Genomic DNA, 25,914 nt, shown 5'->3' with positions numbered 1-25,914 from the left:
AGCTCAGTGACACAACACTTCTTTTTCTTCATGGCAACACATTTTTTCCATTATAGGTGCTTTGAGTCAGTGACATTATATCCGCAAAACAGGAAAACCACCTCCAAAAAATTCTCCGGAGGACAACTCTCAGCACTGACAGTTGTTAATAACTTGGATTAACTAGGTTGTTTGCCATCTGGAACAAATGCGGTGCTCAGGATTAGAGGAGTGCTGCTGTGGAGGTCAGTAAGCTTCCTTCGCTTGCTGTAGGGCTGTGACACATTTTTCCAAAAATGTCTCATGATCATGCTTGAAATAAAACTTACTTTTACCTTCTCCTCTCTCCATTTGCAAAGGGAAGCCACCACAGTGCCCTGGTGACCTCCAAGATGTTGGACAACACTGACTAGTCCAAAGCCAGAAGCAACGGGAATGCTCTTTTGGAACATTAGGAGGCTGGTAGGAAAGCAGTGTTATATTCCAGCTTTTAGACACCCTACGTATTTCATCGTCCTCCAAAGGCAGGCTAGTTCTCATAACAGGGCCTTTGACTAGGTACACAGTGAAGGTGTCATCAACATTATTAACTTGTTTAAATTGAATCTCTGTAATGTATCTGAAAGCTGTAATAGATTAGATAAGTGATACCAAGTACAGTGGGAAAGAGGCAGGATTCTGACATATGATTTTTTTCCCTTCAATATTTGTGTTCACAGCTTTATTACCTGTGAAAGCTAGCTGGTGGGCTTGACCTTCCCATCCCTCTCCTGGGAGGGTGAACAAAGGAGAGAGGACAGGGCTTTGCTTGTGAGTCGCTTGGCTTCACTCCTGCATCTAGCAGCGATGTTGCTGCTCAGTGGTGGCTTGGGGGACATTTGTTCCCAGAGACCTGGGCTGAGAGGCTCTACCAAGTTGCACCCCACGGAAAACACTAAATTGGAACTGGATTCCAGTAATTTTTGGTTGGCACGAGGTAGGAGCTGAGCCCGTGATTTGGGGGTGAGGATTCTTGGTAGATCTCTGCCCAGCCTCTCCAGTGAGCACCTCTCGGTGCTGCTGACTGACACCACTCATCTGTTGCAGAGCCGAACGATCGGCTTGCCAACTCTGAAAGAGAAGCTGCTAGATGCTAATCTAGCAGCATAATGTGGTATCCTTTGATATGAAGCTGTGTTTCCTTGCCTCCCTGTCTACCAATTCTGATGACATCTGTTTCATATTTCTCCTTGATAGAAGTTGTGACACATTACAACATACAAAGCCTGGCTGATTCCTAAAGCAAGCTTCACAGATGATGCATTTATGTGGGGAAAAAAAAAATTACATTCTGTCTGTGAAAGGGGCCAACCTCTGTTTGAATCCAGTACTTGCAGGGAGTTGTTCCAGTTACTGCGCTAAATACTGGATCAAGGTTGTGGATGCAGTTCTCTTTCTTAGAGGATTTCCAAGAGAAATCCAGCAAAGGTGTTACCTGGACAGTTTGAGGGGCTGGTTTATGTGATCAGAATCATGGCAGCTGACAGGTGGGCACAGGAAATGTTGCTCAGAAATGCCTTGAAGCTACCAGAAATAGCAGAAGGCTGGCACTTCACGGAGTGCATGCATGTAAATGGGTTTACTTGTGTGAGTAAGCCTCCTGGGGCTGCATAATAGACTGTGTGTGTTACGTGGCTCCTTCAAAATGATCATAAAGCTTTCTAATTGGAAGTACTTTAAATCTACCTGATGGTTCTGTCTGTGTTTTCCCCCTTCATCTTTTTCCTGCTTCTGAACAATTTTACACTGACAGCCCCGGGGCGCGATGCTTTCTCTCATCTCCGGGGATGTGCGGTGCGGCGGGGTGAGGCGTCCCACCTCCAGCTGGAAGGACAGTAAGACGAGGAGTTTGTGCTGTATATCGTGCGTGCCTTCTTACAACCCATCCAGGGGAAAAAAATCCATATTAGCAGGGATGTCTATACTCTCCCACATCTTCCCCATACACTTTTCTTTAATGGTGACACCAGACTGGATAATAAGAAGCGTCTCATATAAAAGAGAAGGGAAGCTCAGACAAGGCTTTCAGAGTTCATTTTGTTGGCAGCTTTTTAAGTGGAGTTTTTTAGGCTCTTCTGTTTCAAACACCGTAATACTTTCTGAGTTAGTAACTATGAATTACGACAACCTCTCTTGATATGCCAGGTTATAATCCTTTAGTGGTTTTGTTTATTTCAGAATATAATAGGGAGCCGTATCAATTATCATGACTGTATAAATGTTGTTCCTCTCTACTAGAATATTCATCTTGAGCTACATCATCAGATGTTACCTGTTCTGACAATCACGTTTTTGTGCCATTGTTGGGCAACAGAAACAAAGAAAAACAAAATGTTAAGAGTGTAAGGGATAAAAGAGTGTTGAAACTGTTGTTCTTTTCCTGTCTTTGGAATCTCCGAGATCTTGAATGTTTTATTCCTGGCTGTTATTTGTTACCACAGTGTGAATAGAAGTCATTATCTGTAAACATTTGAAAAGAGAGATGATTTTCATAACTTTAAATCCTACAAAGGATTCTAGTAATCTGCTATGTGCATGCCAAGGTAAAGCTCAGCCTTTCATCTGGTCTGATCCCACCCAGTCAGTGTAAAATGTTCCTTTGGTGAATGTCTAAAGCATACAGTATCTTTTGTGAGAGGCAGACAAAAACAAAAGTAGGAAGTCTGGCCTTGAAGGCAGCAGCAGGAGAAGGTGTATTATAAAGGAAGATATACTTACAGCCTTCAGGATTTGTGCAGTTGGTGAGAGTTTGTTTTCATGAGTTTTCAAAGGAAGCCTTGTTTTGAATTTTGCTGCAAATGAATCATTAAATGTGATCTTTGTCCTGAGCTGCTCTATTGCAGTGCTGTCTTCCAGTGGCTGTGGGACTCTCTCTAGCCCAGGGGCTCACGTCCTCTCATCCTCAGCAGTTTGCTGAGAATTTTCTGCTGAGAAATTGTTGAACTAGAATATAAAATTAACAGAACTGTTGTTCTAGCAGTCTCAACAGCAAGACTGATTGTCAAGTGGGTTATACCACCCTGGGCCTTCCATACCCCAGCGCTGTTCGCTGTAGATCAACGCTAACAGAAAGGACACGGGATTGTCAGCACCATAATGTGACACGTATTAAATCTTATTACTCATTCTGCTTTAAAGGATGAACGATAAGAGTGTGAGACAGGAGGACTCACACTGTGGGGCTGTGTGGGGAGTAAAGGGTGAAAGAAGTGAAAGTGGGCTAAACGAGCAAGAGGGAAAACATTCATTGGCACCGAGTTGTGTTGTGCTGTTATTAGGGAAGGACCCATAACACTGGCATAGCAGCGCTTTTACTGTCCTATACAGGAACAGTAGCAATATTTTATTAACCTGATGCAGAATGTGATTGTGATTGTATTTTCAGTTGCATTGAGTAGCTGGATTCAGAGAAAGATCAGAGGTAGCTGCTGGATTGTGAGTGGTCCAGGACAGACTCTGATATTGGCTCCGACTGCAATTCAGTCACTGGCGTCCAGCCTGTCTGGTAAGCCCTGCCACTCACAGAACCGCTCATGTCACATACCAAGGAGCTCCTGCCTTTAAAACATAATAACTGCTCTCCTGGTTTGAAGACTAAACAAGGTGGGAGAAGAGCCAGAGAACATAGCTCCCGTGCATGTGTTACCTTCTGATTCACTAAGGCCTGACGGACACTTCCATGTTTCTGTGTTCCTTTGGGATAAGGAGGAGCTCGTACTCCAAAGGTCACAAGTGCTGTTCTCAGGATGTTAATGCTCTTACTCATTGTGTTCTCCACAGGGTATTTTTCTTCAATCTTCCCTATGAATCCATCATGGAACGACTGTCTCAACGGAGGGTCGATCCAGTCACTGGGGAAAGGTTAGCACTGATGTCTCATGTATAACATTTTTTAAGACTGCCAGCAAGATGAAAGCACCAGGTAGACTTCATAGAAATCTAAGAAAAGTCAGGAATATCATACTCATGTTAAGGGATTCCTTAAGAGAAAAGTTAAAATTTTCATAGCTACTCAAGTACCAACCCACCTACCGACTGCAGCAAGCTCCTGCTCTCAGAATAGGGCATTTGAAAATCCCAAAGACTGAAATCTGCAGTAGCAAGTAGCTCAGCTCTTAACATTGTAATGGTAACTAAATTGGCTGGTAAAAATAATGCTGAGGGAAGATGTCTGAAACCTAGCCTAAATGCAGATGGTTTTCAGACATTCCCATGGGAATTTTGATGGTTCCCCAGCTGGAGAAGATGGAAATCTTGCTGCATTTTACTTCCCCCGCCTCCTGTGTTGCTTCTGTCTACTGTGAGATATTAACACATCTCTTTCTCAGTAGAGCAAACTTGTTTGAGTCACAGAGTTAGTGTAAAATTTGGTTCTCAGATGTGGCAGTTTGTCTTACTGGCAGTCCCATTGCCTTATTTCACCAGTGACCTTCAGGTTTACTGTTGTCCCCACCCGTGTTTTGGGGGGAGCCAGTAACAGTGAAATACCATCCGAAATACCTGCCGGACTTGGAGCAGGAATTCCAACTTTCACCTGTCCCCTCTTTTTATGATTAACATCTTGAATGGAAATTACCCCACACTTACACTGTAAAGCACAATTTTATTTTCTTAATGTTTAAATGTATCCTGTTGAATCAAAGACAAATACTGAGCTCTCCAAGATTAAGTCCATAAATACTGGATTTGTGCCAAAGTGATACATGATTATTCAGACATCTCACTCTAGGTGTGACATTAACTGGTGACAGCAGCAGTGATTTGCTGTAAGTGTTCCCTTTGTTTTAGTAATAAGTGATGCAGTTGTTCAGAAGAAATGAACACTACGAAGCAAATCATTCACACATCTTTGCATTTCTTATCATTAGGATTAGCCTGTTCAGTATCTGCTCCAGTTAACACGCTTTCTTCTTCCAAAGTCTGGGTTTTATTCCTTCCAAATTCATTGTGAATTGAATTGTTTTAGATGCTGTATCTAATCCTCGGCATTATATTAAACCTGCACCACTGGCTACAGTGCAGTGAAGAGGGTGGCCTTCAGCTGTGCTCTAAATAATCCTGATGTGGAATGAACTCTGTGTCCACATCATTGTACCAGCTGGGGCTGTAATGCAGCTCTCTGCAGAGACATGGAGAATCTGCTTCTCTCCTTGTTTTTCCATGTATTGGCTTTACAGGGCGAGGGATAAACTGGTCTTGTGTCATCAGACACAAAGGGCACAGAAGACATTCAGTCAGAAGTAGAATTACTACAGCAGGAAATTTAAATATGTGTTTGCAAAAGAGCTTTTAGCAATTGCTGAAAGCCTCTGGCAGTACAGAAGCATTGTCAAAATACTTTTTGGTGTGTGCTGTCTGGGCAGACTGAGCTGGAGTGCAGCAATGCTGCAGGACTCTGGTGATGAAAATCCTCTGACTTGCTAAAGGTTGCTGACTAAATGAATGAACCCACAACTGGGGATTCAGGGAAGCTGAATTCTGGCATCTTGGGAATCGGGAGTAACTAAAACCTATCTTGGATTGAGTTAGCCTCTTTTTATCTGCAGCTACTATAAAAAAAAATGCTAAGAGTTACATTCTACCTGGTATCCTCCCAGAAACAGAGACCGAGGTAGGGTACTTGTGTCTTCTTAACTTCCTCCAGTGACCTGTGCTGACAGCATTAACCCTACTGGCCAGTGGCTTATCAAGAGAAAACAGGTCTCTCTTTCACACTACAGCAGACCTGTCTTTCACACTCATGCCAGTGGTGATTTGGAGGCTGTGTCACGTGAGGGCTGTGCTTCAGCTGCCCTTCTGCCATTTGCTGGAAACGCTCAGCCACATCCCTGCTAAGAGGAAATACTTGTAAAGTGTAGTTTGGGCGACACCAGCCCTGTTCTTGCACTTTTGAATCTTGCCAGAAAAGTCCCCAGTGTCTGAGACCCTTACACACATTTTAAGTGCAGGTCCCTCAGCAGTGCCTGGATGCAGGGCTACGTTTGGACTCTGCTTCAGTGCAGAGAAAGCACTCAAAGTTCAGCAGATTTTTTTTTCTAATTAATGTCCAGTGTCAGCATAATGGTGCACAGCTAAGATTTTTAACAGATTTTTAAGACTTAAGTCAGGGGATTTTAGATGCTATTTTTAGGTAAGAATTAAAGATTACAAGTAAAACATGATACATTGGGATTGGATCTGGAACAGATCCAGAAATGCTTCATGGGGCATGATAGGGATTTCTCCGCACCTGATGTGAAGTATTTAAACACCACCCACAGTCTGTCACCTCGAGAGAAACTCTTGGCTCCTGAGCATCCAGCATTCCAGGGAGCAGGAATGCCAAATAACTCACCCTGCAATTTCCAGTCATTGTTTTGAAACCCCAACCTAGAGCAGAAGGAGGCACTTCCAAGGAACTGGGATAGGCAAAACCCGTGGAATATCTCAGGCATTGGCTGCTGTGCCCTCAGACTGAGCTGAAGCGGTGACATTTGTGTCTCATCTCCAGATACCACACGACGTTCAGGCCAGCACCCACACCGGCGATCCAAGCCCGTCTCAGGCAGCACCCTAAGGACAAGGAAGAAAATATAGAGAAGCGTGTGGAGACCTACTACAGGAATGTCAAGGAGCTGGAGGAATTTTATGAAGATGCCTTTTATGTCAATGCTGACCAAGATCCTCATGTTATCTTCGAGTTTATAGAAAGCTGTATCATTAAGCCCCTTCCATGCAAGAAGTTTAAATGCTTGTAATTATTTCTTCGATAGCTGGTTTTAAATCTTTCCCTGTAATGTTTGCGGTCCAGTCACTGATGTGGCAGGTTCACAGGGGAGCAGGAACTCAGTCAAGCTGTGTTAAATTTGAAGCTTCCCAAGGTTAGATGAAGTACGGAGTTTTGTTTTGTGCTCTAAGGTATGAAGCACTGCAGCTGGAAAAATTCCTGCGTTAATTAAAACATCCTTTTCTGAATCTGTGATGGAGCGAATAGTAGTTTTGTCTTAACTGTGTAATACCATGCAGCCAACTTGGATCATTAAAGCTATTAGATGTGTTTCTGTCTTACTGCACTCCGTGGTCTCCACCAGAACTACGTGGGCCCGCCTGTCTGTCTCTGACAGTCTGCTGCAACCAAACACAACAGCAAATAGAAAAATGAAGCTTGCAGCTCTGCAGTGCACTTTTCCCAAATAGAGCTGCAGTGTTTTGAGGCCAGGATGCCTTCTTAACTCAACTTGCTTGAAAAGTTCTGACAGAACAGCAGGACAGTCACGCTGTGGGTGCACCATCCTTCCCCACCACCCTGTTCTGCAGTTCCCCCACCAGGCAGAAAGACGCAGAGCACCTGAAAATAATATCTAGAGCTATAGGAAACTAGTTGCAGGTTCATCACTTTCAGAGCCCAATTAAGGCCATAACGAGCTGCAGGAGCCGATAGTTAACTAAATTCTGTTTTCCTGGTGGAGGGAGGCTCTTAGCCTGTGCTGGAGGCTTTTCTGCAGCAGCCACACACCCCCCCCTCTTATTTCCTGCTGACTGCAGCTGTGGCTGGCGTAGCTGAGCTGTGGCTGGGGAAGTTGGTGCTTGCGTTCTTTTGCTCTGGCTGGAACTGGTTTCCCTAAATATGCAGGTAAGTCTTTCTTAAATGGAAAATCCTTGACGAAAAGTACTGCACCATTAGCTTGCTTAGACTAGCTATGGAAATGTGTGTCTTTAATGCTTCCTCAGGGAGGGGTGTTGTTTGTTGTGACTTGTAGCAGTGCTGAGTTTGATGCCTCTGTTATGTCTCCCTTTATTTCTTCTTTCTGTATGTGAGTGTGAATGAATTCCCTTTGACCTGTAGATGGGGAGGTGCCGCAACTTTCTTCTTGAAGCCTTCTTATCTGGGAAGATGTGGGAAACACATGGAAATCATGTACCTCCTCCTTTTGGGCAGTACAGGCCTCCAGGAGCCTTTTGGTTTTGTACAACTTTTCTGTTCCTATCTTTTATCGTGTGTGTCTAGGTCTACACGGAGTACTGTAAGGATGTACATGCCCAAATCCTTCCTCGCACCTGTAGAGTAAATTCAGGAGGGAAGGCCCTAGTTATCTAGGTGGCTCAGGGGATGTAGTTTTATTTTGGGGTTGGATAATGAGAGTTTAAGGTCAAGGTTTTCAAAACCTTTGGGAGGTTTGATGAATGGGAATTGGACTTTCCAGACTTGAGGATAGCCTTAAAAATCTCAGAACAAATATCTTTAAAACCTAGGAAAACCAGCTCCCCTGGCACCGCCAGCACAAGTTGAATCCTCTGGGCCTCTTGTACTCGGAAACACCAGGCTGAGGCCGTGGCTGCTCCCTCTGCACAGGACCCAAGCGCACACCCTGGTGTAAAGCTGGGCCGGGCCATTTGTAAGGGTTTTACCTGTTACAAATGCGCTGTTTGGTAACCTACTCGGGCAGCTGTTTTTTATGCTATTGCTATAAAGATTTGCTGTAGCATTCACGCATAATTGGGAGCCCTTCTATTAATAATACATGGGAAGCTCATCTTGCTAATATCACCTTCATCTGAATGTTCCAACTAAATATTTTGATAGATGAAATGGATAGAGAGTGTATTTAAATACTGTTTGTACTGCAGCTAGGGTACAAAAGGGACAGTGCATCTTTAATTAGACAGGTACATCTGCTTAATTAATTTAGCTGTAAAGCCCTTTTTCCTCTTCATTCTTTCATCTATATGCGGACGCTATATTAGTTCCGCTCTGCTGGTTCCATAGAAACTGAGAAAAAGAGCTCGTCTCATTGAGATGCGCTTGGCATGTCTGGGTACGGAGTCTCAGGTCAATGGTCAACCCCCAAGGGTTTGCAGCAGGCCTGAAGTGCAGAACGTAAGGGTTAGCAGAACATGCTAATACTCATGTAGAACTCTCCCTCGGAAACAACTAAAACAATTGACATTCATTTAATTACTGTAAACGAAACAGCCCCTGCATCACTTTGCATAGTAAAGCCTGTTAATACCAAAAAGGTTCAGCGGATGGGAGGAGGAATTAGGCTTTTATAATTGGAATGCAACACTTAAAAACCAATTTGGTAACTATGCTTGATTTTATTAGCATCTTATTCTGGCAAAACAAATGTTAAGCAATGAGAAAAACAAGGTAAAGAGGAGGTGGTGAGAACGCAGCGGGGAGCAGACGTTACTGATTGTACAGCCTGCCCAGTGCTGAAATGGACATCTTTTATCACTGTTTTTCAAAGACACTTTGCCGAGAGGGCTGTTTGGAGGTTGTGCTACACGCAATATGTTACGCTGTTAATTACGCAGTTCAGCACCAAGATGAACGCCTTCAGCTCTTCCACAAACTTTCACGTCCACCTGCTCCAGACAATGGATCCTTCGTGCGCTGTGGTGGAAGGATGCTGGAACGCCCCCAGGCAGGAATCCCAGTCCTCCAGCACCGTCTCTGCAGGGCAGCCCTGGAGCTCTTGAGACCTTTCCCCTGCCTCCTTCTGGTTTCTCACCTTTCCTCTTAAGGCTTAGATGCATCTTGGGTGGTGATGCCAGCACAGAAGCCTTAAATGGAACTGGTTTTACAGTCCTTTCTTCATGAGGTGTTGTAGGAGCTGTGACTGCAGGGAGGGAAGGGACAGGGAGGTGTTCTCAGGGTTCCTGAAGGTTTGTTTTAGGTCAAAGATGAGCTTGGCAGGTTCCTGTGCCTCAGGGTCTGCTTCTCAGAGGTGCAAACTGTGGTTACGACCCTCTAACTGCCCACATCCAAATCAGAACCTTAAAGGTGACTTTGCCTCGTTCTTAATTCGCACAGAAAAGCATCTGTACCTCTCCACGAGCAGGCTCTCCTGGGTTACTTCCCTCTTTCTGCAACAAGAACTGTTTGATCCTGTGGAAGAAAAGGAAAGGTGATTGTCAGCTCCACTAAGAGCTGTGCTGCAGTGAAGAGGTCTCCTGCAGCATTGGTGACAGCTGGCTGTGCTGCTTGCCCTATGAGATAAGGATGGAGCAAGCCAGTTTGGCACCTAGGAGTCAAACCTGCCAGTGCTGCAACTGGGAAGTCACTGCCCAGGTCTATGAAAACGGGCTTGAAAGCGTGGTTACCGACCTCCTGCTTTGCCCTTCTTCCATGTTTCTATTCTACAAATGAGGCCCAGGGCTACCACAGTCTCCGAGGAGCTGTCTGCCTGCAGCGTGCAACTCCCTTGAAACAAACAGCACCCGGCCCCGGCCCTGTGGGGGCCTTTCCCACAGCTCCTGCTTGAAGTCTTTCAGATACCATAGCTGAGAAGTCTGACTTTCACAAGGCGTAGGGTCTACTTTGCTGCTCTGTGTAGTCCTTCTGGAAGTGAGATTTTTATTATTAATTTTAAGCATGAAGGACTGAGTCCTGTTCTTTCTTGCCGGTCTCAGCTCTTGACTCTGCATGTCCCTCCCAGGAATTCAGTCCCTTAAAATACAGTTGTTACAAAACCGAACTTTATTTAGAATAAAAAAGGAGCAGGATTACAATGCTACTGTCGCAGTATACAAAACATTCATCCAGGTTTGCTTCACGTGTACGAAATGTGCCATATACACAGCATCAATATTCACAGCAGCTTTGTCAGACCCTCCATGAACTAAGTCTCAAAGGAAGAATCCAGGAAGTAAAGATTAAAACTCAGCTTTGCTTCTCATTCAGCCTGGTGACCACACGGTCTGCCAGCTACAACACTCGCACCCTGGAATGGAATTGAAGTAGCATGAAGAGATCAATTAGATTAGCAGAGCAATTAAATCAAACTTTTCTCTGAACAGTTCCATTTGGATGGCTTTTGACTCTTCCCTTTTCAGGACTGGCTTCCTAATTTTAGCATTAAATAAGAATGCTGCGGAGCTGGCATGGCCCTGTAACTCCTGCTGTAGGCTCTCAGCAGTGCGTGAGTCCTCCTGCGATGAAGATGCTCCAACTCAGATACTCACATTTGGATTGATTCAGCTGCAGCCTAAGACAGCACAGGGAATCACTCCACTTTCTGCTCTGAACTGTAGTGTAGTTAATGCTAATAAGTGCCCTGGGTACCTGCTGCGTTGCGACAATGAAAGCAGTCCTGGCTGGTCGTGCAGAGGCAGCTGTGACACTCCTGAGGTCACTACCCAGATCATGCACGCAGATGACAGACCAGCAGGAGTTCTAGGTCTTGCAAATAAAGAGAGCTAAAAACTGAATCAGCACTAATAAAATTTCGCGGTGGAATAAAATGTTCCAGCTGACACCAAGGGTCTGGGAACACCTCCAGTGTGAAGTATTAATGCATACCTTGTGTGAGTTAGAGCGGAGTATTGCACAGACTAATTTAAGTGACAGTATGTGCACAAGGCCCTCCGTGAGAAGTGAAAACAAAAGCTCTGTAGACATTGCTGTACGTACACACCAGCCTCTACAAACTGAAAAACCATCCTGGACTGAGACTTCCAAGAGAAGGCAAAAATCTGTCTTGTCATGATTCCTCCAACTTCAGTAGGTAGGGCAGGAATCTAGGTGCACTTGAAGCTCAAGTTGTCCTTGTTTATCCACACGGAAAGAGGAAGCAGCTTTGCCAGTGGAGCAGTAAACTAGCAGGCATCTCCACACAGAACATGGTACCGGCTCTGGTTAAAGGACAAACCCCTGCCCTCATCAGTGTATGTCTAAAATGCAAGCGTAGTTTGTGCGTTTACAGGCCTGATAGAGAAAGCTCCAAAAGGGAACCCAAAAAGGGGGATGAGAACAGATAGCACTGATAACTACTTTGAGCATTTCACCTTTATTAGCTGAGATCCTCTAAGCTTTTTCTTCTGGTTAATTTTGGTACTCACTGTAAATCTGACTTTTGCCATGACGACCAATGCACTGAGGATGGCTGCAAAAATAATACAAGCTAGTGCTCTGTGGCACCAGATTTTGAAGTTTCCTATATTGCTACTATACTGACCTTCTGTGTTTTGCACCCAAAGATGTCAAATTGAGCAACAGCTTAAGTGATTACCCCCAGCCTGCTCTGTGGTGAGGGCTCTGAGGAGTGGGATGGGTTCTTCTCCTTGTTCTCTCTTCTGATGCCATACCCAGAGGTGGCAACTGAGGCTCCAGTACTTGTGCCTGTACAGCTGCCCGCTGTTTCACAGCCTGGGTAAGCAATAAGGCTTCATATTTGAGAAAAACTTGTAAAAACAGGTCTCCTGTTAATGTTAGTTTAGGGTATAACAGCACAAGTAGGGTTTATTAACCCTTAACTAAGACTATAAACGTTTGCGTTTAGCTCTTTCACGTTGAGAAACCCTCAATGAGGCTAGAATAAATGGTGTTATGCTGCATAATCAAACCTAGTAAACTTAAGAAAATCAGGGAAATATTTATTTGCCTGTGTGTATCTACTAGCAACCACAGTATTTCCTCTCTAGAAATATACAGTATGGACACTCAGGACACTGTCATAATGACCTCAAACTTTCACCTTAGTTCAGACAATGGCATTTGTACCACCAAGGCACAAAAAAGCTGTCCAAAACCAGCCCAGAGCTGTCCTGCTAATCTGTTGAACAGTTTGGATTTCTTCATACTAGGAGAAGAGTGACAGGCTTGTTGTCAGCACAAGAAACTCTTGTTTTCTACCAAATGGTCAGGCAATTGAGAGCTTTTAACTATTCACTCGTTTATCTTGCAAAGCTTAGGGCAAAGACCTAGTGAGTAAATTGGTTTTGTGGGGCTTATTCTTCAAATACTTCACTTTGTGTCTCAGACCAGACTGGGCCATAACATGGGACAGCTCCACTGTGTACTAGTTGGGAAGGCAGCTCTGTTCAGGGCAAAATAGTGCAAGGACCTGGCAGCAGGTGCTCGTACCACCCTCATCCACTTGCTTTCCCCATACACAGCATGAAAGCAAAGGTTTTGGTGAGGGAAAGCAGGAGGGGTAACGCAGCAGGGTGCTGCTGTAGCTCTGCAGGCTGCTACTGAACTCTAAGAGGAATGGGTGTAAACCCCACTAAACCCTAGAACTGAAGGCAGGAGTCCAAGACAGATTACAGGTTTCTCCAAGGAAGTCTCAGCTGGGCAGAAAATTCGGGTAAGCCCAACATCAGAAGCTGAATGTTCCTGTTCCGAGGTGTGCTGCTCTATTCAAGTCTACACTGGTTAAAAATACTCTTAGGGACCAATGATTGTTCTAAAAAAAAAAAAAATCACAATACCTCTTTACCTGTTGTGAATGGGTCAGGGTGAGAAGTGAAAGCTTTGTGCTAAAGGATCTCCATTGGCATGCAGACAAAGCCGACATCACTGGCTTTAAAATTCCATTCTCCCAGCAGTCATAAATCAGGTTAAATAAATGGGCAATGGTATACTGAGTATCTACTGCCTTGAAAGACAAGGGAAATAAACATTAATGCTGAAATATTAGTGCTAGGTGTACTAGCTTCTACGTGGCTAAAGCATTACATCTCTAGGGAAAATCAAGAGAACTGCCAGAAGTGAGCACCAGGATGTCATCTAGTGATAAGTGTATTGAGCCTTTTGGTCAGCTAGATGTTTCAGAAGACCAAGATGTTGTTATGGTCTCTAAACCAGTATCAAAAAAAATTATATTTGACTTTTTTTTAAAAAAAAAAACAAAAAAAAAAACTTTTATACATGGCTCTGGAAAGTTCTCTTGCCTCCAGAATCAGGTGAATCTCTAAATTGGAACATTTACTCACTGAGAGAACTGGTCAGGACTGTCTGGATGAGGTCTTGGAGCTTCTACTCAGAATGGTTCCCCTACCACCACAAATTAACCCTTCTGTTCAGCTCGTGCTGAAAAATAGATGTTTTGTTTCCCCCAAGCCTCATTAACACTGGGAAGGAGAACAGAAATGCTGTCTCAGGTACAGTGCCTGCCTCAGACTGCGCACAAATTAGGTACCAAGGTTACTCTGACTTTGTTTTACTAGATACTATCACAATCCACATTTTCCTTCCACCCGGACACACAATTTTCAGTGCATGGCAATAAAAAACTAAACATTTCTTTAATACAGTTATGGTATCACTTCCAAGGTTATTTACAAACAAGACTGATTATTTTACAGATGAATGTGCTTATGCTGCTCTAGTCTACCATATTAATATTATTCTGAGTAAAGCACTATCATGCTTAATGCATGAAACACTGGGTAGTAAGGACAGCTGATGTGTTTTAATGTTAGCTGAAAAAAAAAATTGCTCCTGCTAAAGGTTAAGGAACACTGAGAAAATATGCATAGTCATCAAATCAAGGAAACGTAGGCACCAATCCACACATGCGTTGCTGGAGACTGATACTGTTGGGACAATTCCTTGATTTTTCCTCAAATAGCTACAGAGGACGTCACACACAGTCAGAAGTGTCATGAATCACAAACAGGGCAGCACATTGGAGTGTCCAAATTCATATTCTGAGGAATGTAAATACATGAATTTTATATTATTTGACAACATGTTTTTTAAGTTAACAAGACAACTGTACCATATAACCATACATATTTTAGAGGTATTATTCCTCTAACGCTGCATAGGAAGTTGAAAAGGATTCTCCTGCTCCCCATATGAACTAGATGCCAAAGACAGAAAGAATCTTTTTCTGACAGGACGGTTAGAAAGCAGAATAAATTTCTGGGCTCAGCCATGCTACATCATTGGCATATTTATGAATCTCTTGAGAAAAAGTCAGGGTTATACAAGAGAAGCTTTACCAGGCTCCAAGACCAGCTGTGGAAACTTTGCCTCTAACATGTTAGCCATGTTGGGGTTTTTGTTTTGGTTTGCTTTTACTGCATTATTATGAAACGAGAAACTGCCCGCTGGGAGTGATTAATTGTGTGTCCCATTTCTGTAAAGCAACATATCAGGGAGACTCAGTTCAATTGCAAGTACAGTAGATGGGTAATGGTTGTGGTACCGAGTTGCACTGGAAAAGATTCTTGGTGGTAGAGGGTTAAGTGAAACAGAAGGCGTACTGGCAAAAGCTAGGAAGTGGTTAGAGCTTAGTTTGGAAAAAGAAAGTGGGGCAACAGACGTGAGCATTGGAAGTTATATATATATATTAGTGTTTAATCGAATTGCTAATAGTTTAATAATTATTACATTAAAAATTCTTACTGATCCGTATTTGACACAGGCAGCCAATTTGACCCTTCTGACTGCAATACTGTTACAATAGTTGAAAGGCAGTTAAGTCTTCTAGACTTTACATGGTCTGTTCTGAAAGTAGTAGGACTCATTTTTTTTAAAAAAAAAAAAAAAAGTTTATTCATGAGAATAGAACAAATGATTAGAATTTTTCAAAGTAGCACCCTTCCGCATCTACACACTGCTGCCAATGAGTTTTCCAGTTTTCGTACGCCTCCAGGAACGCCTGGACCTGAATGCTGTTTAGCTCCTTCGTCACAGGCTCTTGAAGCGCCTCTACTGATGCGTGATGCTTCCCCTTGAGCGTCGATTTTATTCTCGGGAATAGAGAAAAGTCTGGCGGGGCCAAGTCAGGGCTGTAGGGGGGCTGAGGCAGCGCTGTGTGGCTCGGCGCGTTGTCATGGTGCAGCCGCCAATTGTTGACGATGGCTGGGCCGACACGAGCAATGAGTTTTCGCAGTCTTGTGAGGACTTCCACATAAAAAACTGCATTAACTGTTTGTCCAGGTGGTACAAACTCTTTTTGGATGACTCCATGTCAATCAAAAAAACAAATGAGCATGGACTTTTGCTTGGATTTGCTCATTCGTGCTTTCTTGGGGCGTGGGGAAGCAGGGGTGTGCCATTCTGTGCTCTGCCGCTTACTCTCCGGGTTGTATTCAAACACCCACATCTCATCACCGGTCACTACATTATCCAAAAAGTCGGGCTCCTCATTCACACGATGACATGATGAAGAAGATCCTGGCAGATCGCTTTCCGGTTGGCCTTTTGCTCCTCTGACAACACTCACGGCACAAACTTCGCGCACGCTTTCCTCATGGCTAAATTTTCTTTCACCATCTCAAAAACTTGGGTGTGAGGAATGCTCAAGTCATCAGCAATCATTCTGATACTCATCCAGCAATCACGGTTCAGTAAATTTTTCACTTGCGACACATTTTCATTGGTCTTGCTGGTCGAAGGGCGTTCGGAGCGGTCGTCGTCTTCCACTCTTTCCCTACCTTCTCGGAACAGCTTGTGCCACTCAAAAACACCCAATCTACCCATGGCAGCATCACTGTAGGCCTCCTTAGTCATGTCATGAGTCTCTTTGCCCGTTTTACCAAACTTTACACAAAATTTGATCGCGTATCGCTGCTCCAGTAAACGCTCCATGATTCTCCGTGACGAGGCATTTTGACAGGTGTTCACAGTACAAGGGACCTGCTCTCTTCAACGGCCGACAGCTGACTGCCGATTTTACCCAGCGCTCCCAATATCCCCCTCCACTGATCCTGCACGCGCAGACCGCCTCTCATTCGCCCAGGAAGAAGCCAGTCCTCCTACTTTCAGAACAGACCATGTAAGTGAAACTAATGTAATGGCCAATTTCTTTCATATGGCTGTAACTGGCATTTGCTTCACTCTGCAAGAAATTAGAGCCACAAATTATTTTGATAGTTTAATGTTCTGCAGCAAGTGCCAGTACTTGTTAAAAAGCAAACAAGCACTACAAGCTGAAGCCTTCTCTACCCACCAAGACTATTCAAGAGGCAGATCCGCTGTTCCCATCCTAGCTTTTGGGAAATCACACAGTGTCCAGGCAGAAAGGACAGTTCACGCTGCGACCTTAAGACTTCAGCTTCTGTTCAGTAAAAGGAAGTGTGTCCAGCTGCTGATACTTCAGCGGGGTGTGTTTCCAAATTGCTTTATGAACTCAATCTTCCAGGTGTACTCCTGGCTCTGGAGCATGGAATGGCCTCTGGACCTAAGGAGTTTCTAGAACCTCCAATGTTTTATTTACAGGGTCACAGACATAGTCTTCCCTTTCTGTAAAGTGTTTATTTCTGTGCCCTCTATCCTTCTAGACTGAAGGGGGCTTATGTAGTAGTGAAAGTATTTTCAGTCTTTACATAGCTCTTCTCTAGAAGACAGGAGAATCACAGAACGTGCAAGGTCCTTGCAGTAACCTCTTGATCCACTCAGGATCTGCAAATAAGAAAAGTTGTTTAGAGCTGGAGGCAGAGATGAACACAGAAATGGTGCTAAAATGGACAAACTAAATAGTAAACCTCAAGGTCTGTGTATATTCACCATACAGGATTAACTGAGAGTTAATCAGCCTCTCTGTACAGAACCTTAACTTCTGCAGTTGATCCTTAGTGATGACTGGAATACCTCAGGGGCAGTGAAAAAGTATCAATAGGATTCCCTCCCCCCCCAGAACTGCATCAGTTTTTGCTGACATATGTTCTGGCAACAGCAGATGAGATAATGTCTTCCCAGAGAACACGGCTATTAATTGTTCGTCTCTTGGTGGCTCTTAGTATTCTGCCATCACCTACATTTTAAGACAAACTGTTAGACTACTCCATGATTTATTTCTTCAAATGCAGCAGTTAAGAAGAAAACCATTTTCTGGCACAGCTTGTCCGTCCTCAAACTGTGAAAACACAGAGCCCAAAGGCTGACTGGCCCCCGCAGCCTGCCCGGATGATGTTCTTACCACAGGTTTGGAGCCTAAGCCAGCAAGGTGCCAATTTTTTTCTTAATCTGTGCTGGAGCAATACAGCTCTGAAATTGGATGTCAAAAACGTTCAGCATTTGCAGACCTAGAAGCTAACTCATTGCTTTAACCTGAATATAAACTAACAGCTGTAGCTCTCCAGCACAGGTTGCATGTTTACCAGCTGTCATAAAACACAGTATTTACAAGATAATTTCTGTAGTTGCTATTTTGTAATTAACATATGCCATTAATGCATGGACAGCAGCAAGAGACCATGAAATGCATGACACTGGTACCTTCACATAGCTGCCTACAAGGGGAAAATCAATGAAACAAATTCAAGTCATTACGCTGATAAGAATACATAATCCTGCCCTTACAGGAGCAGTTTACCTTCTGGGGTTGGATGCCGTGCAATGCTGTCATGAAGCAAACACCTCCTGTACACCAAGCTCTGACAGGACTGGTAGGTTAGAAAGCACCTGTGAAAGGACAAGTCGTTTTATCACAAGGCTCGGGGTTTTACTGTTTTGTGACCTGCTCCTGTGTCCTGACTGGAGGCTGGGTTCTGCTCCCAACAGACCTTACCTTCTGAGTAGGGGCAGCTGTGAGCCACATCAAACAAAAATTAATGGTTTATTCATGCAGCTAAGTGAAACTTCCCAAGTGTACACATAAATGAAAAGGCCAAAACCCAAAATACTATGGAAAAGGTTTCATCGTTGGCCAAAGAACTTTAGCACACAGTAGAAGAGGTCAAGAGCTCCTGTGCAGGGGAGGAACCAAAGCATCATTACACGAAAGTAATGACTACTTAACCAAAATAGCACACAGGATTAGGTGGTAAAAGTTTTTCTGAAGTGACAGACTACAGACTGGCTAAGTCTCTAGGGACAAACATCATATCCCAATACATTGATGTTGAAAAATTTCTTTTTCTAGATGTTTCAGACTTCTCAGTGTAGTTGTTTCCAATCATTTCCTCTTAAATTACTTTGTTTTCAAATGCTGAAGTAGCTAGAACAAACTCTTTCATGTGCTGTTCAAAAGGATGACTGGTGCTTGATTTTTTTTTTTTTTTTTTCCACTCTCTACTTTTTCACTGCTCCCTCCCTTCCCTGGCTTGGTGAAAAAAAAATAGATGGCCAAAAGCATTTTATTTTGAAAACAGTGTAAGTAAGAGAACAGAGTCTGATCTACAGTGTCTTCTTTCTCAGCGAAGACCCAGCAAAAAATGCAGTTAACTGCAGCATGGTAACGTGCTTCATGACTTTCTACTCCAACACTAGGAAATATTTTTAAGTTAGCTATTTAAACATGTTAAATTTATGCAGAGGGGGCAAAAAAACTCTTAAGAGCAGATTACCTGAGCCAAATATGTCCATTGGAGCAGACTGCCTGTTTGCGATCAGTGAATGGCAGGATCTCTTTACACAAGCTGCAGTGCTCTGGAAAAGTCTGTTTGTTCATTTTCTTTAAGATATGCCCAATCAGCACCTGGGAATACACAGCAGTCAGCATCGTTTATAGCGAGACAGCTGCCTACTGAAAGGTAGAAAAAGTCTCTCAGGATACTGTGATTTCAGAATGCGTTACAGGATGCAAAGACCTATCCGCTTCACCGAAATCATATAAAGAAATATAAATGTAAGGCTGTCACAGGGATGTATTAATTTATTCTTGAAATATGATCACCTGGATTTATCTGTCCCATACCACAGGGATACAGAACTTAAGAGCAATCAGTCTTAGGTTAAGCTAATTGCAAAAGCAGAATATTTGATATCATACCACTTAGGGGATGCCAGTGATGGTTACAGCAGTGTTTTCAGTTCTTGTATGTATCACAGAAGATGTGCTAAAAAAAAATCCTGTTCAAAAATTAGTGAGATGTATGTCTACAGCAGTCATCTTAGAGGATACATAATGTTTATAGCAGAACATTTACATGATAGAACTTATCCTTGACATTTCAGTAGATACAAACCACATCCCAAGAACCTTTAAAATGTGACAGCAAACTGGATAAAATAGTTTGGCAGGCAGCTTTTAATCACTATAAAATGAAGAATCTTGTTTACAAGGTAAGAAAAGCAATGTCTTGGGCCTCCAATTCATAGTAATTGGGCACCAGAAGAACGCAGGAGTTCTCCCAGAATACTTTCCTACTGAATTACGAAGGCCACGCTGTGTGGCCTGCTGCCTTGCAAGTCCAGCAGAGAACACCACGTTACATCAGCAACAGAAACTGTGCTTGCTTCCTCTGTCTTTCTGAATGCAGCGTAAAGGTTGATATTTAGAGTTCAAGTGATTTAAGGATATAGGTACTGAAAAGAATTGTTCTCTGCTCAAAGAGGTACAGGCACATCTGAGACACTCTTGTCATCAAGTCTTAAGGCCTGGAGGCTGATGGCAGTGTTCCCACTGATGCCTTCTTTGTCTGCTGCCTATACTCAGAGAACTTCATTGCCCAGCGCAGGGCTCACTGATCACATATTTCCTGCCACATTTACCCTACACGTTGCAATAAATGCAAGCATGTCTGAAGGTTCAGGCCATAAACATGGTATATTTAACTCACAAAGCAGTTACTTTCAGAATCTCTGTAACTTATTTTCGTGGAAGGTTCGTGGAGCACTGACAGGACCAGATGTACCACCTGAACAGTCACAGTACTTTGCATAATAAATACTTTAAGAAGTGATACTGCAACTCTGGAAAGTTAGAACTTCAGGTGTAATTCGCTAGAGGAAGAATCACGTAAGTTTAGTTTTGTAGAGATGCTAAATTAAGTAGATCTAGCCACAAAAACATTCTTCTCTCTCGGTGCATGTTCTAACCCCACTTAAAAGGGAATAAACTGTGATCCTCTTCCTTGTTTCACAAAAACTCAGACATGTTTATTCCTTTTGTACCTGATCCAGATTTCAATGTCTGTTTTTACATTCCCTCCTATTCCACAATTCCAAGGCAGGGCAACTTACCATGGGTGCTCTACAGAAGCTGTCTAGCAAGGATTACACGATTACAGTTCTCCTTCCCACCCCTAGAGCTGCGTTTTCCTTTTAGGCTGTGGAGGGGGGCGAAAGAAGTAACACCGAATCCCCAGAGCATAGAGGTGCACTTACTCGTGCTGTTCTGTCCTCATATCCGTCATCGGACATTAAGAAGTCACAGACTCCTCTGGTGGGAATACTGGTGTTTTCTGTAATCCATGTGTGTAGATAAACTTCTCCCAACACCCGTTTCATGTGCTCTCGTGTCAAGTGCATTTCTACTGCCTCAATCTGTGCCTGTACTTCAAGCAGCTTTTCTTCCATTGGCTCGTGGCCTCCTATCTCACTTGACTGAGGAAGAGAATCATCGGCAGTGTCATCTATGTCCATACCTTTGCCTGTGTCACATAGGCTCTGCTTGCTGGCTCGTTTAGAAGTTCCTTCCTCTTGATCGTCTTCAGTGCTGCCCATTCCGGGGGAATCAGATACCAGTATTTTTGTGTCCTCGTGTGAAGGTCTCCACATGACCTCTGAGGGAGCTTTCTGCATTGACTGGTACAAAATCCTCAGGAGAAACAGCTTAAACCGCCAGAAGTAAGTAGAACCGCAGCTCTCAATCTTTTTATCCAGCGCTTCCTGTAAAAATTGAGGAATATGCTTCTCCTTCAAAATTTTCCAGCGTACGAGATCTGTCAAGTCCACTTGCCGGAAAAGGTTCTGAACAGAAGATTCCAGGAGCTGCGCGGCTGCCTCCTCAAAAGTCTTAAGAGTAACAAACTGAACTTGGTAGTTTTTGTTAACGGGGTGCAGACCGTTAGTCATGCCCTCTGTCGTAATAACTGCTAAGTATGCACCACAGGGGCTAACAGCTATTCCGTGAGTCCTCACAGAGCCAAACACTTCTGAGAGCTTAATCAGCTGGTGCTCGAACTTTAAAGCAACATCTGTGAATATAGGAATCAGCTGCCTTACCTTTCCGTCACTGGAGCACGTATACACTGTGCCGTTCTGTTTGTCCGCAGTCATAGACACAATTGGCAACGAATGAAGCCCTGTCACGTGGGAATTATGGACGTTCAGACCTGCCTTGGATATCAACAGAAGACACCAAAACACGTAAGATCCTCTTGCGGCCACCACTAAGCTACAGCTACATTTCTGGTAGGGATGGTAAAGTGGAATACATTTGATACTGTGCACTGGTAACTGGTCCATTTCTTGCCATAAGACTACGGGTTGTCTTAGCGTAAAATAGCCTTTGACTGCTTTTAGATTGACAGGAAGAATTTTAACTGGCCCAAAAGCACTCCCTACGATAAGTCCACTCATCTTTCGGTTGTTATGTTCATATTCCCACCAAGACAGGACACTCGGAGAACTTATTCCAGACTCTATGGTATTGCAAGAAGTAATTGATTCCTTACCCAGAAACGGAAGCTGAAACTGCCAAACCGCAATGTTACTGTTTTCAAAGAGCACTGCTAAGAGCACGCTACCAACATCCCGGCACTCGTTGTTGTGTTTGACCTGCTGCGTGGTACAGATACCCGACCACTCCATGCGTACTGGGGTCTGCATGCTGTGCCGCCGCTGAAATTCAGCGAAGTCTTCTAGCTCTCCCCTGGGAGTGTCAGCCTTGGAAAGTTTGTAATTGGCTTCGTACAAACGCTCGCCATAGATTTCCGTCAGGTCCACCAGCTGCACCCACTGCAGTCTGTTGAGGTTTGCGTGGATGGTCAATCGATTGTCCATGGTTAAAGCTGCCAGCAGGCATCGTCCGTTGGCGTCACAGCCCAGCGGCGACCAGCTGGAGTACTTGAAGCCTCGCATTGGCGGCAGTGACTTCCCCTCAGGATTGAACACTCGATCTAGCATAAATGTTTGACTGACCGTGGGATCCATCGAACTGGAGAACTTTTCCCTACATTCTGCTACCTCCTTCTTTGGACCAACCTAAAAGATAACAAAAAAACGTTTAAATACATTTCAGAATGATATTTTAAATAGAGTTTCTGGGATTTAATTCTCCCTTGAAATCAAGCACCCTATCACAACCTATGTTACAGTGTTCAAATTAATTGTTAATTAACCTCAATCTTGAAGATTTAAGCCTCGCTGTTGACCTGAATTTGTATAGCTTTGACTTCCTGCTACTGGATCTTTGCTGAACCAAACAATCTGTTTTCATACTTGTGCCCTGGAACAGGCTCCCCAGGGCCGCAGTCACGGCACCAAGCCTGTCAGAGTTTAAGAAGCGTTTGGACTGTGCTCTGAGTCATATGGTCTGAGTTTTTGGGTTGACCTGTGGGGTGCCAGGAGTTGGACATGATGATCCTTGTGGGTCCCTTCCAACTTAGTCTATTTTATCATTCTGTAAGACTTCTGTTCTCAAACGTGTGCGTAAAGGTACGCATTTAACAACTTGCAAAGCGCTCGGTATTCCAACTCCAGTCACTCCATATTCTCAACTTTGGGGGGAAAAAAAATAGATCTGTGGCAACAGAGTTATAATTTAACAAGACACAGCCAGACTTGATTCCTGCCTGTGCTGAGGCCTGTGAAATCAAGACATACCACAGAAACCCAAAGCTGAAACCCTTCATCTCCGGCAGTAACCCAAGAACGATCTTTACCTAAAATCCTCCTGAAACCGTTACCGGAGGAGCGGAACTGAAGCGATTCTTGCAAAAACAGCAAACTTTTCGAATCCCTTGAGCTTCCTTCCCACACAAAACACCTTCCCTGCCCCCCCCGGGGCCGTTACCTTCCCCTCAGCTCACCTTGAGGTAACAGGCGGCGGCGGGCGCGGGCACGGCGGTTCGGTGGATCACCATCTCCTGCCCGCCGCCCTGCACGTCGCTCAGCTGCTCCAGCACGGCGATGCTGCGGGCCGTGCTCACCGACACCCGGTGATCCTCCGACCAGGCCAGCGGCTCCAAGCCGCTGACGCCGTGCTGCAGCCTCACCGCCGGCTCCCTCCTCACGGCCGTCAGCCGAAACCCGGCGCTCGCCGCCGCCGCCGCCTCCTCCACCAGCGACTCGAGGCCCAGCGGCGGCTCCTCCTCTGCTGCTGCTGCCGGGCTACCCCCGCTCGCCCCGGCCGCCGCTGCCGCCATTTTACCGCCGCCTCACGGCCGCTCCGCCCGCTGCGCGCTTGCGCCGCCGCCGAAGCCCTCGGCGGCCGCCGGCTGAGGCTGCCCCGCCGCTGCCTGAGGGGGCACCGGGAGCTCGGTTTTCCCCTCTTTTCCTCCTCTCCTCGCCTTTCAGCCGGGCTCCGGCCGCAGTTTGGGTTCCCTCGGTGGTTCCCGGAGCCGTGTGGAGGCGGCGGGGCATGGCGGCGGGAGGGGCGCTGCTCCTCAACCTGAGCTCTGGCAGGGTGAGTGGGGCTCCGGGGAGAAGCTCGCTGCGTGTGGGGTGTCCCGGCTGGTCCTCCCCGGCACGGGGATGGGTTTTGGGGTCGGGGATGGGTTTTGGGGTGGTGGAAAAGGGGCGCTTGTGCCCGGGTCGTCTGCTGGCCCCGGAGGCGCTCGGACACGTGTGAGGTGCTGTGAGGAAGATGATGATGATGATGATGGTGAAGGGGTGGCGGAGGTGGTTTTGTGAGTTACAGAAACCCCCGCAGCGCTGCGAGGCGCTTTAGGTGCTCTCCTCCCCACAAGTTTTGGGGAAAAAAAGAGCGAGAATGGGTTCCGAGCGGTGTTTTTCAGTTGGGAAGCGAGACTTGAAGCGCCGGGCGGCCGGCAGCGGTGGGGCGGGGAAGGGCAGCGCCGCCGCCAGCTGCAAGGCAGGAGGGAGGTTTGGGGTGAATTGGGGTTTTTTTTTGGTAAGCCAGGATGTTATTTTATTGAGAATGCCCCCACCAACTTCCCCAAAGTGTGCTTTGGGAGGGCCTGGAGAAAGCTGGGTTGTTTCAAGCAGGGTAAATGGAGCTGGGGAGAAAGCACAGAGGGGTAATGAAAACAGCCGAAGGGAGATTGCTGCCAAACCTGGCAAAGTTTGCCCAGCCACGCGTGAACGATGTCAGCTACGGTGCAGGGCCTCGGCTGGGTAAGCTGATGGAGTTCTTGGAACTCAGCAGAGCTTAATCGGTTTTACAGCAACCAAGAATCACATCTGAGAAGTTCTTGAATGCCGACAATGTGAAGAAGCAGGTGAAAAAAGTAATAGAGCTTGAGAATGATCTGGTTCATGGGGGGACAAAGAAAATTACAGTGCCCAACTAAGAGTGGGGAAGAGAGGGAAAAAAGTGAAGCGAGATTGTGCAGGGATTTCACATGTTTCAGGAGTTTTGCAAATGTGTCAAGGAAAACAAGTTCATTGAGAAAAGGCTGGGGGATAGAAAGGAGCTTTGGGGACAAAGGAAGCTAAATTAATTTTCTTCTTCAGTGTTCACAGAGAGATATTGGGAAGGCAAAAAAAAAAATCTTCAGGTGGTTGGAAGATCAGTAAAAGAAAACAGTTTTGGTAAAAGAAGTAGTGGAAAGCTTAGAAATCCTGAAGCTGGCAGAAGCACAGGCTGGAGTGAAGGACAGGCCATCCTGCTGCCCAGAGAAAGAAAAGGCTATAGAGATGGCTTTAATATAAGGAGATGGCTTGCAAAACTTTTGAGAGATACATTATTATTATATTTTTAAGCATTTTTGCTCAGTTACTAGAGAAGCTAGACAAACTCGTTTTGTGATAAGCACCATATATGCCTTTAGATTTTTATTTGAATTTTAGTAGCATTCAGGGGTCTCAGGCATGATGTTGAATCTGTTAAACTAGGAACTGCTTAGCTGCAAAAATCAAACTTCACTTCTTTAGTCAAGGAGATTCTAAAACTAATGGTTCTGTTTTGGGGCTGATGTTTCTGTTCACCATGAGCAAAATAATGGTATTGTTTACTTAATTCCCGTTCATTAATGTATTCTTGCTATCTGGTTTGTTTGTTAACATCAAAGCAGTCTAATGCTCTGAAAAGAAAGCTCCAGTCACCGCATGGAAACCCACCTTCGAAACGTAAGCCACCGATAAATGCCTTCAAGAAATGTGCTACAGAAACCAACGTCAGGGAAAAGGGAAGCTTGTCACAGAAATCTCTTCCTAAGAAGCAGTTGACTGACAACCAAAATGAAAGCCAGAAAAGCAAACCTTTCGTTAAGACATCAAGCTTGTTTAGAAACAACCCTGATATCCCAAAAATTCACAGGTATTTTACACAAAGGAGAGGGGGGGGAAAAAAAAATCAATGCCTTGAAATTCAGTGTCTTGAATTCTAG

General features: G+C 44.7%; 3 protein-coding genes across 14 annotated transcripts in view; 2 read left to right on the top strand and 1 right to left on the bottom strand.

Annotated features, from left to right (window-relative positions):
• The window catches only part of AK8 (adenylate kinase 8), a 77,598-nt gene extending 70,544 nt beyond the window's left edge, over window positions 1–7,054 (top strand). For 3 of the 4 annotated variants that reach the window (XM_084494067.1, XM_084494066.1, XM_084494065.1), the window contains 2 exons: window positions 3,799–3,879; window positions 6,509–7,054. In XM_084494067.1, coding sequence (XP_084350193.1) covers window positions 3,799–3,879; window positions 6,509–6,755 — 328 coding nt within the window. In that variant the 3' untranslated portion in view covers window positions 6,756–7,054. Of the gene's footprint in view, window positions 1–56; window positions 225–338; window positions 442–3,798; window positions 3,880–6,508 lie in introns of all 4 variants that reach the window. The other variant, XR_014684996.1, reaches the window with a different exon arrangement.
• A 473-nt stretch (window positions 7,055–7,527) lies between these two features.
• DDX31 (DEAD-box helicase 31) overlaps window positions 7,528–25,914 on the top strand; it is a 63,454-nt gene continuing 45,067 nt past the window's right edge. Inside the window, exons 1-3 of one of the 6 annotated variants that reach the window (XM_084494042.1) lie at window positions 23,808–24,029; window positions 24,751–24,813; window positions 25,600–25,844. In XM_084494042.1, the coding sequence (XP_084350168.1) occupies window positions 23,985–24,029; window positions 24,751–24,813; window positions 25,600–25,844 (353 nt within the window). In that variant the 5' untranslated portion in view covers window positions 23,808–23,984. Of the gene's footprint in view, window positions 7,631–23,807; window positions 24,030–24,750; window positions 24,814–25,596; window positions 25,845–25,914 lie in introns of those variants that run through there. The other 5 variants (XM_084494046.1, XM_084494041.1, XM_084494045.1 and 2 more) reach the window with 5 other exon arrangements.
• On the bottom strand, window positions 10,463–23,780 carry GTF3C4 (general transcription factor IIIC subunit 4). 4 transcript variants are annotated; one of them, XR_014684994.1, is made up of 6 exons: window positions 23,434–23,780; window positions 20,786–22,606; window positions 19,024–19,154; window positions 18,051–18,139; window positions 16,686–17,137; window positions 10,463–16,574 (listed from the first exon to the last, which is right to left on the bottom strand). XR_014684994.1 is itself a non-coding variant. In XM_084494039.1 (5 exons), exons 1-5 carry the CDS (start codon window positions 23,767–23,769, stop codon window positions 17,073–17,075), a joined length of 2,442 nt encoding a protein of 813 aa, XP_084350165.1. In that variant the 5' UTR covers window positions 23,770–23,780; the 3' UTR covers window positions 10,463–17,072. The 4 variants fall into 4 exon arrangements, 2 of the variants coding, with proteins under 2 accessions (XP_084350165.1, XP_084350166.1); XR_014684995.1 differs by having other exon boundaries at window positions 10,463–14,433; XM_084494039.1 differs by having other exon boundaries at window positions 10,463–17,137.

This window comes from Aythya ferina, assembly GCF_964211825.1.
Source record: "Aythya ferina genome assembly, chromosome: 20".
Taxonomy (NCBI): domain Eukaryota; kingdom Metazoa; phylum Chordata; class Aves; order Anseriformes; family Anatidae; genus Aythya; species Aythya ferina.
The sequence above is the reverse complement of the archived record's forward strand: the minus strand, read 5'-3'. Positions and strand labels throughout refer to the sequence as shown.